Source organism: Neoarius graeffei, chromosome 15, assembly GCF_027579695.1.
Source record: "Neoarius graeffei isolate fNeoGra1 chromosome 15, fNeoGra1.pri, whole genome shotgun sequence".
Classification (NCBI taxonomy): Eukaryota; Metazoa; Chordata; class Actinopteri; order Siluriformes; family Ariidae; genus Neoarius; species Neoarius graeffei.
In genome coordinates, this window is record NC_083583.1 from 24,363,362 (window position 1) to 24,377,448 (window position 14,087).

A 14,087-nucleotide genomic window follows, 5' to 3' on the forward strand; every position below is an offset into this window, starting at 1 on the left:
GATGGATGGATGGATGAACAGACTGGTGAAGCTTCCTACTCATCTTCCTGCACCAGAGTTTACTGGCAGTTCTGTAATCAAACACAGTAAATTATGAGCAGATTTCTCATGAAGAAGAAAGATTTCTAATGACTGTCCAGTTTGGGTGGGCCTGTCCCGACTGTACGTAGCTTCAGATTCCTGTTCTTGGCTAACATGAGTGGAACCTGATGTAGTCTTCTGCTGCATTTTGCCCATCCCATTCAAGACTTGGCATGTTTTATGCGTTTTGAGATGCTTTTCTGTTTACCACGGTTGTAAAGAGTGATTATTTGGATTACTATAGATGTCTTGTCAGCTCAGAATAGTCTAATCATTCTCCTCTGATCTCTCTCATCAACAAGATGCTTCCGCTTGCAGAATTGCCACTCAGTGGACGTTTATTTTTGTTTGTTTTCCACACCATTCTGTCTAAACTCTAGAGACTGTTGTATGTGAAAATCCCAGGGGATTAGCAGTTTCTGAAATACTCAAACCAGCCCATTTGGCACCAGCAACCCTGCCACAGTCAAAATCACAGATTTCTCACATCCCCCCTCTCCCTTCTGATGTTTGACGTGAACATTGCCTGATGTTCTTGACCTGTTTCTGCATGATTTTATACACTGCACTGATGATTTACAAATGGCTCGTTGGGTGATTGCATGAACAAGTAGGATAGATTAATATTTTCATTCAGAGACAGTTTTTCGCTTTGCATCTTAGTAGAAAGCAAAGGTCTACACTTTGGAAGTTAACTCCGATATGAGGAACAGTCATCAAACCCAGAGGTGCTTAAAGGTCATAGGCAATGGTCGGAGGTGAACCGTAGAATATCAACTTTATTGTCTAGAAGAACGACCCAAAAGCGAATTCAATCTTCCCAGTGTCTAATTTGCACCCTAAAATTGAATAAAAGGGTTAAAATATACTGTTTTGCCCAATTTCCAAAGGTTTGTTTACATCTCACTTATGCGCACTTTCACCACCAGGGGACCGTCGTCGTGACATCATTTAAGCCAAACAGACCGGGAGCAGCTCTGTGTTTACTTGCGAACCGAGCACACGTGTACAGACTTTGGTCGTGAGAGGTTGTGTAAAATGTCTGAAAGCGATAGCGATTTTGAAGTAGGAACTCTCCAAATTAAATATTGAGAGGTGAAACCATATATGTATGAACTTATGGCTGTTGCGAAGCAATCGGTGAATGTGGCTCACTGGTTTGACCGTGCGGCCTCGGAATCGCACAGCGACTCAGCCGACTCTGATCGCCGTGACCCCGGACCTCAACAAGACTCGCGCCCAAACGATTTATCCTGGTAGTTATGATAAATTCCTACTTTTGTCATAATACTAAATAAGAGACCTTTTGAAGAATAATTAAACCGCCCTCCCTAGTGGATATAGGTAACGATTACTTGACAGTGCGCCGGTAGGCCACATTAGCCTGCCATCCGCGGCATTATACTATTTATAGCCTACTCTAAGCGAGGAAATATCCCTTTGTCTCATTTCCACAATGATTGTGCAGGATCGCTCAGGATTCTTGACTTGTCAGTTCAAGCAAAAGTAAAAATGTTTACCTCCAATCTTCTCCTTTTTGCTTGAGCATTGCTGGTCCGTTTCTTCTTTGACTGCTTGATTTTGTTTCATGTGCACAATCCACTCTCTCCGCCTCTTCTCCTCTTCTGGAAAAAGCCAACCCACTCGCTCCGCCTCTTCTCCTTTTTCGGAAAAAGCCAACCCTCTTGCTCTGCCTCTTCTCCTCTTTCGGAAAAAGCCAACCCACTCGCTCCACCTCTTCTCCTCTTCCGGAAAAAGCCAATCCACTCTCTCCGCCTCTTCTCCTCTCTCGGAAAAAGGTAAAAACTTCTTCCTGAACCGGTCTCATTGTTACAGTTCACTGCACAACAATAAGGCATGGTTTTTCTTTGGAAATTCCTGAACACATATCTGCACTCAAGCCAAACGGCAATGCAAGTAAACGGAAGTGGACTCAACTCAAGCAGTTTGTTTGTCTTGAATGATGTCACGCGCCGAGTGGTCACGAAAATCGCAGAACAGAAATTCACCGCGATCCGCACTAACTTATTTTAATTATTACTTATTAACAATACTTCTTGGGACCAGAAGAAAATTACAGAGGGTTTTTTAACATACAGTATAAAGTTTCAAATGTGCATTAATTGAAAACCGTTGCCTATGACCTTTAATGACTACCACTGAGGCATATGTTAAGTGCAGTGATTTGAGACACAGAAGAGGGCAGAATCATTGTCACTTTTTCTCTTATGAAGAAACAGCAGCTGCGAGGCAGTTTACAGCTGAATTAAAACAATTACAGAAAGATCACAAAAGGATAAAGAGGAGAACTGAAGAAAGAGAAGGAATGAGATCGACAAGTCGACTGACACAGGTGGTGTACAACCCCAATTCCAAAAAAGTTGGGACAAAGTACATATTGTAAATAAAAACAGAATGCAATGATGTGGAAGTTTCAAAATTCCATATTTTATTCAGAATAGAACATAGATGACATATCAAATGTTTAAGCTGAGAAAATGTATCATTTAAAGAGAAAAATTAGGTGATTTTAAATTTCATGACAACAACACATCTCAAAAAAGTTGGGACAAGGCCATGTTTACCACTGTGAGACATCCCCTTTTCTCTTTACAACAGTCTGTAAACGTCTGGGGACTGAGGAGACAAGTTGCTCAAGTTTAGGGATAGGAATGTTAACCCATTCTTGTCTAATGTAGGATTCTAGTTGCTCAACTGTCTTAGGTCTTTTTTGTCGTATCTTCCGTGTAATGATGCGCCAAATGTTTTCTATGGGTGAAAGATCTGGACTGCAGGCTGACCAATTCAGTACCCGGACCCTTCTTCTACGCAGCCATGATGCTGTAATTGATGCAGCATGTGGTTTGGCATTGTCATGTTGGAAAATGCAAGGTCTTCCCTGAAAGAGACGTCATCTGGATGGGAGTATATGTTGCTCTAGAACCTGGATATACCTTTCAGCATTGATGGTGTCTTTACAGATGTGTAAGCTGCCCATGCCACACGCACTAATGCAACCCAATACCTCTTTCGATTACGTTCATTATGTCTTATATTATATATAGTTAGTTTTTTTTTTTCTTTTTTATCAGACATCTAATTTTTGGGTTTGTTTACCTGACATGTTTCGACGTACAACTTCCGTCTTCCTCAGAGTGTCACCGGATGTTAATTGGTGACGCATCTTTTATCAGCTGATGTTTCCGACTTCCGAACACCCCATAATGCACAAAATATCCGTAGTTAGAACATTACATGAACGCACAGCAATAATTACAGATCCACAGGACAAAGAACAGGAGGAACAACATATACAACACGCACTGAAGGCATGTCAATATCCACAATGGGCAATATCCAAAGGGGTGGAACAGGTTAAGAACAACAAAACACAGAAGAAAGAGAAAAAACAAACTAACAAACAAGAACACAGGGGAGTAGTTACATTACCATACATCAGGGGAATAACTGAACGCATTCAAAGAGTAATGAGGAAACACAACATTAACACACCTGTCAAACCACACACAACACTCCGTCAGATCCTGGTTCATCCCAAAGACAGAATACATCCGGGCAACAGATGCAACACCATATATGAGATTCCATGTAAATTATGCAATAAAACTTATATTGGGGAGACAGGAAGGAGTTTCAACACAAGAAAACATGAACATAAGAAAGAGTGTGAAAAGGAGACAGCTACAAGACAAACCCGAACAATAAAAGAAAAGGCACAACAGGAAAATTATAAGTCAGCTATAACAGATTACTGTAAAAGGGAAAATCACATTATGGACTGGGGGAATGCCAGAGTCATCCGCACAGAAGATAACAAACATCAGCGCTGGATCAGGGAGGCCATAGAGATCCGTAAGCGAAGCCCGAGGACCATCAACCGGGATGAGGGAGCGTACATGCTCTCCCATACCTGGAGTGCCATCTTGCAGGGGACGAACAGACAGTATAAGGCGTGACCGACCTGTCAAACCAGACAGGAAGGCCACGCCTTCGGAAACATCAGCTGATAAAAGATGCGTCACCAATTAACATCCGGTGACACTCTGAGGAAGACGGAAGTTGTACGTCGAAACATGTCAGGTAAACAAACCCAAAAATTAGATGTCTGATAAAAAAGAAAAAAAAAAACTAGCAACCCAATACCATCAGAGATGCAGGCTTCTGAACTGAGCGCTGATAACAACTTGGGTCGTCCTTCTCCTCTTTAGTCCGAATGACATGGTGTCCCTGATTTCCATAAAGAACTTCAAATTTTGATTCATCTGACCACAGAACAGTTTTCCACTTTGCCACAGTCCATTTTAAATGAGCCTTGGCCCAGAGAAGACGTCTGCGCTTCTGGATCATGTTTAGATACGGCTTCTTCTTTGAACTATAGAGTTTTAGCTGGCAACGGCGGATGGCGCGGTGAATTGTGTTCACAGATAATGTTCTCTGGAAATATTCCTGAGCCCATTTTGTGATTTCCAATACAGAAGCATGCCTGTATGTGATGCAGTGCCGTCTAAGGGCCCGAAGATCACGGGCACCCAGTATGGTTTTCCAGCCTTGACCCTTACGCACAGAGATTCTTCCAGATTCTCTGAATCTTTTGATGATATTTTGCACTGTAGATGATGATATGTTCAAACTCTTTGCAATTTTACACTGTTGAACTCCTTTCTGATATTGCTCCACTATTTGTCGGCACAGAATTAGGGGGATTGGTGATCCTCTTCCCATCTTTACTTCTGAGAGCCGCTGCCACTCCAAGATGCTCTTTTTATACCCAGTCATGTTAATGACCTATTGCCAATTGACCTAAAGAGTTGCAATTTGGTCCTCCAGCTGTTCCTTTTTTGTACCTTTAACTTTTCCAGCCTCTTATTGCCCCTGTCCCAACTATTTTGAGATGTGTTGCTGTCATGAAATTTCAAATGAGCCAATATTTGGCATGAAATTTCAAAATGTCTCACTTTCGATATTTGATATGTTGTCTATGTTCTATTGTGAATACAATATCAGTTTTTGAGATTTGTAAATTATTGCATTCCGTTTTTAATTACAATTTGTACTTTGTCCCAACTTTTTTGGAATCGGGGTTGTAACTGCAGAGTAGGATAAATCATTACAAGATGAATTGGTTCCTCCACTGCTGGTTATTTTTACATAGTGTACACCAAAAAAGATACAGTCCAAAGATTATTAGCTGAAAAAGTCAAAATAAGTTTGCTTGTGGTCATTTCATCCTGGAGGGGTATATGGATTGTAAATCTATAGTGCTTAAATTAAAACAAAATTCCTTCAGTCTGCATTGAAAATCAGACAGGCATGTCCCTCTGCATTATTGAATGACTGAGCCATATACAATTTGGTAACCAGAATGAATGTTACAAAAAAAAGAAGAAGAATATTTACATAATATTGGCTGGCTTTTTTTCTGTGGTATATCAGATATATTCAATTCAGCTAGCATGATATTGAACAGGTCGAAGACGAGTTCAATATCATGCTAGCTGAATGGAATATATATGATATACCACGAAAAAAAAGCCATCCATCCATCCATCCATCCATCCATTATCTGTAGCCACTTATCCTGTGCAGGGTTGCGGGTAAGCTGGAGCCTATCCCAGCTGACTATGGGTGAGAGGTGGGGTACACCCTGGACAAGTCAGCAGATCATCACAGGGCTGATACATAGAGACACACAACCATTCACACTCACATTCACACCTATGGTCAATTTAGAGTCACCAATTAACCTAACCTGCATGTCTTTGGAGGAAACCAGAGCACCCAGAGGAAACCCTCACAGACACGGGGAGAACATGCAAACTCCACACAGAAAGGCCCTCATCAGCCACTGAGCTCAAACCCAGGACCTTCTTGCTGTGAGATGACAGTGCTAACCACTACACCACTGTGCCGCCACAACAATTATAGCTTCTGTATTTAACAAAGACGGCCATGTTTGTTTACAAATTGTCACAGTCGCTCACTTGTGCAGAAGTTTTACGTCTCCGACGTGTGACATTTTGTTGTCTTGACAACCATGCAATATCGTAAACCATATTCCACACTCATTCTCCATTGGGTAGAGTACCCAGTGGCTCATTCTCCAGCTACGTGGTGCATGATGTCATGTTGTCTTGACAACCATGCAATATCATAAATCATATTCAATGCTCATTCTCCATTGGGTAGTGACGTAATACACGTAGGATAAGCGATATGCTAACAATATTGCATGATATCAAACCAAATGAATGAAACCCACTAGAAGGGAATAGAACATGTGTTTTTATTCCATCGAAAAGTGTCCTGTATGTATAATAAATCACTGATAATGTACAGGTGTACCTGTCACAACCCATACAGTCATTACCGACATTAAAGGGTTTCCTTGAGGAATTTTGTATATTTCAAGGTTATATTCAATATTCAGAATTCACAAAAGATATTCACAAAATCTTATTAGACAGAAGCCATTTTAATTGGCATACCCAATCGTTGAAATATTTAGATGTCAATTTGTCTTGAGAAGTTTGGGGCTTAATTATGGCCCCTTAAAGGCAAATCAGTCAGACTTGAAACCATCATTCCTTTCTTTAGTCTGAACTCTGAATATGTTAAAATGAACATTTTGCCAACATTGCTTTATCATTTTTTAAACAATAGCATATACTGTACATAAAGAACAAAGCATAATGTGATATGCTGTTATAGAAAAATAAACGAAGGAGTTGTATGACACTGCCCAACATGAAAGTGGAGAAAAGGAATTTGTAATAAAGGAGACATCATATCAATAAATACTGAAAAAATATATATATATTGAATGAAGAGAGCTCCTCTGGTTGGGAAAATATTTGAACATGTAGGATTCCGGAAGAGTCTGAAATTTCCAGGAAAATCTCAACATACCAGACAGTGCAGGGCTTCGGAGAATCTTAGTTGGATTAGAGCCACCTGTAGCAGCAGAGCAGATATCTGCTCTGGTAACGTTCCATAGTTTCGGAATGGAAAAAACAAACAACAGTGCTCCACTTGGCATGGCGAAGATCAACCTGGATAACTCTGCTCAGCGCATACTCAAAAAAAAGATATTCAGAAGATTCTGGGATGTCCAGAAGGACCAGTATGTCTGCAAGAAGAAAGGATTTCCCATTGACATTATGACACTCTTGGATAATTAGCTCGTGGCTAGTAGAAATCAAACTAGAAGAAGAAACTGAAATTTTACAGATGAGATCATTGGACAGAGGTAAATATTAGAATGGGAAATATATAAAGTGCAGGGCAGAAACAGGAACTGATGGAGAGTCAACCAAGATTGAGCTTCTCTGTATGGTCATCCTGGAAGGCCCTGCATTGGTCTTTAGATGGGGAAGTTGGCGGCGTCGTGGTTAGCACTGTCGCCTCCCAGCAAGAAGGTTCTGGGTTTGAGCCCAGCAACTGGCGTGGGCCTTTCTGTGTGGAGTTTGCACGTTCTCCCCGTGTCAGCATGGGTTTCCTCCGGGAGCTCTGGTTTCCCCCACAGTCCAAAGACATGCAGTTAGGTTAACGTGGGGTGGCCTTGGGCTGAAGTGCCCTTGAGCAAGGTACTTGACCCCTGACTGCTCTCCAGAGGAATCTCACTGTGCTTGAGGTGTGCATGTGCGAGGGCGTAGGTTTGGTCTCAGCTTTGGTAGGGACAATACCAATCCCCCCAACACCAATCCTCTGCCGAACTACTTACTTAATCACCCATACTATTACATGCACAAGTAGAGCATAATACATATGCTATGACGACATAATGCTGAACAATTTAACTCTTTATTTACGATTTCTAATGACAAACACTGCAAATGGTACGTAAAGTTCGAGTACAGTTGAACAAATAAATAATGACATATTGATCTGATAAAACAAAATTGCACCCAAAATGAATAATCTATTCTATACATAATTACATTCAAACATTCCAAACAGATGCCTCCGTCTGTCATTCACAGACACAAACTGTTGGCCTAGATCTTCAAGATCTATTAGGTCAAGTTCCGTTTGATGCACATGGCATACACTTACATTGTTAAGGCGCTGCTGTGTCATGGTAGATCTTAACCAGTTTTTTAGCCTTTTCAGTGCACTAAAGCTTCGTTCAGCTTCAGCTGAGGCCACAGGGACAACCAACAAGAGCTTAACAAGCTTCTCAACCTCATCAAACAAGCCTCTTACTTCACTATGCATCCCTCTCAGGATATCTGCAGCTTCTCCAGTTGACATGAATGTATGCTTTGAGTGAAACATTGAAAGCTGAACCCTCAAATTCTCCCTATCCATCTCTGGATACTCTCCAATCACATCACAAATTTTCCCTGTGAGGAGCACATTCTCAACTTGCTTGAATTTCTCCATGTCTGGTTGGTTAAATTGATCCTTAAATTGAATGTCCAAACTGTCCAACACCTTGAAAAATTCAATTCTGTAGTATTCCTCTGGTGTCTGACTTATGGTGACTAGCCCCACCAGTAAATCTTTTGGTGGGGGGGTTCTTTGGTGAGGGATTTCAATTGGTTCAATTCCCAGAGTATCAACCATTAACACTGCCTTCTCAAACAACTCTGTAAACTTCTCCTCACTCCTTTTGTCTTGAAGAGTTGATCTTACATAGCCAACAGCAGTCTGCATACCTCCAATTGTTTGGGAGCGGTTTTGCAGAGACCTGCTTAAACGCTCTAGCTCTCTGAGCACCTCTGTGGCTAGAAGCAGTCCAAGAACTGTCTTGCCCTTCTGAAAGTGTTCTAGGAGACCATTGGCCCTAGTGCCGGTATCAGAACTAACTGCATCCATTTCCTCCAGACTGGTCAAGACAGCCTTATACTGACTGAGTACTATTTGAACAGCTTGACCACGTACAGTCCACACTGTCACTGCTACACTGACTTGCTTGAGAGTCACTGCCACTCACACTGACTGTCTCCTAGAGAGCAAACAAAACTTAACCTGGTCTGTATTCACAGTAGCAAGATTTTATAAAGAGTAACACTAACAACGAAGTAGGTTGACTAAAATAATTTGCTTGTAATGCATAGTATCTCCCATCACAGAATCAAAATCTCACTTGGAGCCCTGCAGTTTCAGCCACCTCTGACTCTACCTGTCCTATAGTATCTTCACAGGATGTCTGAACATCCTGTATGTTAAAAAAAATATATATACTGAATAAATTGCAGACCGGCGGCACGGTGGTGTAGTGGTTAGCGCTGTCGGCTCACAGCAACAAGGTCCGGGTTCGAGCCCCGTGGCTGGCGAGGGCCTTTCTGTGCGGAGTTTGCATGTTCTCCTCGTGTCCGCGTGGGTTTCCTCCGGGTGCTCCGGTTTCCCCCACAGTCCAAAGACATGCAGGTTAGGTTAACTGGTGACTCTAAATTGACCGTAGGTGTGGATGGTTGTCTGTGTCTATGTGTCAGCCCTGTGATGACCTGGCGACTTGTCCAGGGTGTACCCCGCTTTTCGCCCGTAGTCAGTTGGGATAGGCTCCAGCTTGCCTGCGACCCTGTAGAACAGGATAAAGCGGCTAGAGATGATGAGATGAGATGAAATTGCAGACCTATCTTGAGATACATAGTTCTATGTATTACACCTAGATTTATTTCACATCAATTTGAAATATTAAGGAAATAAGCTGACATTTTTCTGCTAGCCTATTCAAAATACATCACAACCAAAACACATAGTCCTAATTTTCCAAAGATCCTTCCGTTTCATTGCTAATCCTTTGATGCTTCTAAATGCCTTAACATTCAGACTTCACTTGAAGCCCTCCAGCTTCTTCTCTCTCTCAACCTGCTCTTGATCCTTTGTACTGGATTTTTGAGTTTCCTATGTGATCAAATAATGTGTTAATGAAAATTAACCAGAAACCTAACATTAGTAGGGATACACCTTTTATCATGCAAATGTATTTGGCCTAAGCTACTAATAAAACAACCGAAATTATGGCATGACTTGACATGACTATATTAATATGACATAATGACATCCTCACCGGGCGGCACGGTGGTGTAGTGGTTAGCGCTGTCGCCTCACAGCAAGAAGGTCCTGGGTTCGAGCCCCGGGGCCGGCAAGGGCCTTTCTGTGTGGAGTTTGCATGTTCTCCCCGTGTCCGCGTGGGTTTCCTCCGGGTGCTCCGGTTTCCCCCACAGTCCAAAGACATGCAGGTTAGGTTAACTGGTGACTCTAAATTGACCGTAGGTGTGAATGTGAGTGTGAATGGTTGTCTGTGTCTATGTGTCAGCCCTGTGATGACCTGGCGACTTGTCCAGGGTGTACCCCGCCTTTCGCCCGTAGTCAGCTGGGATAGGCTCCAGCTTGCCTGCGACCCTGTAGAAGGATAAAGCGGCTACAGATAATGAGATGAATGAGATGAGACATCCTCACCTCAAGCACTGATTCCTCATTAACCTGTTCTAGGTTTGCATCGGCCTTATGCTGTCTTTCCTGTACACAAATGATTCAGCTTTCATAGTGTCAGCTTTAATAGTAGCCTTAGTAACAGGCTACACTAACTTTAGCCTACCAATTTCTACAGCAAAACGGGAGATGGTTAACATTTTGGCATGAATTGCATGGTTAATATTATTACCCCTTGTCATTAATATGTAGGCTCATTAACAGTCTCACAATTTTCCACAGTAGAAAGACTGGTGGTAGCCTAGCCTATAACATTTTGCAATGATAGGTTTGCGTCTCATTGTACAGTAGGCTATAGCTAAATAATGTCAACCTGTTCTGGGCACTACTTACTCTCTGTGTTGAAAAAGCTCCGTATATCTTTTCTTTTTTGGCGGCATTGTCTAGGTTATCTACTGTACAAAGCAGATAATCGGATAAAATGAGTTTGAATACCAAGGTAACAGTAATGTTAAGTTGTACACTTTTCTGAAGACATACAGTCGCAGGCTATCACAGATGACTTACGTTATCAGCACAACACACGGGCCTGTGGTCTCTTCGTCATTACCACCACTAGAAGCGCTTTGTTTACGTCCATGTGAGGAGAACATGAGCCTGCAGACTCTGTTTCAGCCAATGAAATTGCAGCATGGATAACCATGTCACTCTGGCATGTCGAAAAAACTAGTGACTAAGATTATAGCCTACTATTGAGTTTGCAAAAATATGTGAATAAATTCATATTTTGTTATATAAAAATAAAATGCTAAATATTGGTAGGGACTATTTTGCCATCCTAAAATATTGGTTGTGACATGTCCCTATGGTCCATATGCAAACCTACGCCCTTGTGCATGTGACAAATAAAGGTTTCTTCTTCTAAGTTCCTCTTAGAGCCTGATGTTAGGTCATACTGAAAGCGGAGTTTTTCCTGTGTCTTGTGAATGAGCTGTTACTATAGAAACGATAACATGTTTGAATGAATTCATAAATATAAACCTGCAATGTGAATTTCAGCCGACACTGGTGTCAGGGTTGCTTTTATAGCCAATTAAATCCACACCAAACAGATTCCAAGAATGAAACAGCACTGTGGTATACTATAAAGTAGTATTTTATACAAATGGTGGATTCCAGAGCTTGGAAATCGGCAGAGAAAAATAGGTTTGTGAATGGAATATTAAAAAAAAAAAAGAATGCTTTTACCAAGTAAAGATGAAAAATAAACAGTTCTTGGTAGTAGACTCAAATTTTTCAACATTAAATGCATATTTTTGTGAGCAGGCTTTACAGCATTTCATTAGTCAATATGCTTTAGTTTTAATCAGTATGTGTCAATATGTGTCTTAGTTTTCAGGCTCGAATGCTGAAAGCATGAAGAAAGTTTATGGGAAGTTCTGCAGCCGTCACAACGAAGCAGTGAACTTGTACAAGGAACTACACAGCAAAGACAAGCGCTTCCAGACTTTTATCAGGGTAATCAATTCATCGTCTCGCTTGTCCCCCCCCCGCTTTTTGGCTTGGAGTGTTTTGACAGCAATTAACAGTTTACATTTCTCTCTACAAGCATGTTAATTAACATCTTAACTGTGCGACATGTTTTGCCTTGATCATTTCAGAAAAAGATGAGCAGCAGTATTGTTCGTCGACTGGGGATCCCTGAGTGCATATTACTCGTCACTCAGCGATTAACAAAGTACCCAGTCCTACTGCAGAGGATCCTGCAGCACACTAAAGGTGAGCCCCTTTAACACAGCTTCCACATTAGCAAGCATTGCTCAGACCCTCCTCTCCACCCTCGGCTCTGTGTTTAGCCAGCACTGCAGTATTTCTCCCTCTGTAAACACTCGTGTCTTATAGATGGCTCTGCTGCTGCCCATATGAGGTGCTGTATTTGCACACTGCACATTTTCCACAAAGTAGGACATCTGAAAGAGTTTTTGTCCTCAAAATTGCCACATATGAGAAGAGGAGTGTGAGATTTAGCAGAAAAAAAAAAAAAATATATATATATATATATATATATGGCGGCACGGTGGTGTAAGTGGTTAGCGCTGTCGCCTCACAGCAAGAAGGTCCGGGTTCGAGCCCCGTGGCCGGCGAGGGCCTTTCTGTGTGGAGTTTGCATGTTCTCCCCGTGTCCGTGTGGGTTTCCTCCGGGTGCTCCGGTTTCCCCCACAGTCCAAAGACATGCAGGTTAGGTTAACTGGTGACTCTAAATTGACCGTAGGTGTGAATGTGAGTGTGAATGGTTGTCTGTGTCTATGTGTCAGCCCTGTGATGACCTGGCGACTTGTCCAGGGTGTACCCCGCCTTTCGCCCGTAGTCAGCTGGGATAGGCTCCAGCTTGCCTGCGACCCTGTAGAAGGATAAAGCGGCTAGAGATAATGAGAGATGATATATATATATATATATATATATATATATATTTTTTTTTTTTTTTTTTTTTTTTAAATGTGGCTCCAGAACGTAAAGCTAAATGATAATTGTTCAAAAAAATGCCGCCTGTCATGCCAAAGACCACAAAGTCCATCCACCCAGAAGACTTTCCCGTGCCGAGTTCCAGCTTTACCTCTGATTGTTACTGAAGTGCTGACACCGGAGACTCCTTCCAAGAATGTCTAATACAATATTTAATGATTACATACTTTTAAAAAATCTGTTTATTTAGCGTGTCCACCATGCAAGAGCCTATGTAGGGTTTACTATAGAATTGATAATTGAAAACCATGTCAGAGCTGACGTTCCAAAAAATTATTCAGCACCTTCTGATCAATCAGATCCGACAATTCAGCAGTGCTCTGGTATAATTAACAGTTATTCCACGAAATCCAGTCGTACGATCCATGTACGACGAGATTGAGTGGAATTAGTGTTTTATTCTATCCATAATCACTGGATTTTGAGAAAGTGAACATTTTTATTTTCATCTTTTGCAAAGTCGATGAATAAAAACTTCATACAAAACATCTGACAAAATCATTTTCGCTTAGAATGTAAACAAACCGGCAACATGATCGTAGCAATTTGTGAAAAATGCTATAATAATAATTCCTGAAAAATAAAAAAGATATGTTCCTACCATCAAATACTTTCATTCCATATTTTGTTGATTTTTTTTATCCCCCACTGGCCGAAAGGCCTGAAGGGGGATTATGTTGTGGCAATATCCGTCCATCCCAGGAAGACTGCTCACCTTCTGAACTCAACTTCTCTCACAATTTTTGGAAGAATTTCGCAAAACTTGGCAGGATTCTTTGTTATAAATCAGTAATACGCATATTTCAATTTTGTTCAATTCAGTCGGATTTTACCAGAGTTATGGCATAGTTGCCAGTGGGGGATATTGTGCTCTCAGAGCACTCTTGTTTTAATATTTTTTGCGGTTTTGTTTTCGAGTAGAGTTTTTATTTCGTCCTCGGTTGTTTCAGCAACACGCTCCACCATTTTGTTTTTCTCTACTCACAGTATATGAGCTGATATCCTAGCAGTAGAGTAGCCAATCAGAGTGCGTGATTGCTCATATCCAGTGAATGTGGATAGAATAATTCATATTAAAGGTG

The 14,087-nt window shown here is 41.4% G+C and overlaps 1 protein-coding gene across 5 annotated transcripts in view; it reads left to right on the forward strand.

Moving 5' to 3' along the window:
* LOC132899294 (A-kinase anchor protein 13) overlaps positions 1-14,087 on the forward strand; it is a 230,217-nt gene that overhangs the window by 184,391 nt on the left and 31,739 nt on the right. For all 5 annotated transcript variants that reach the window (XM_060941061.1, XM_060941060.1, XM_060941062.1 and 2 more), the window contains 2 exons: positions 11,875-12,000; positions 12,144-12,261. In XM_060941061.1, the coding sequence (XP_060797044.1) occupies positions 11,875-12,000; positions 12,144-12,261 (244 nt within the window). The remainder of the gene's footprint in view (positions 1-11,874; positions 12,001-12,143; positions 12,262-14,087) is intronic.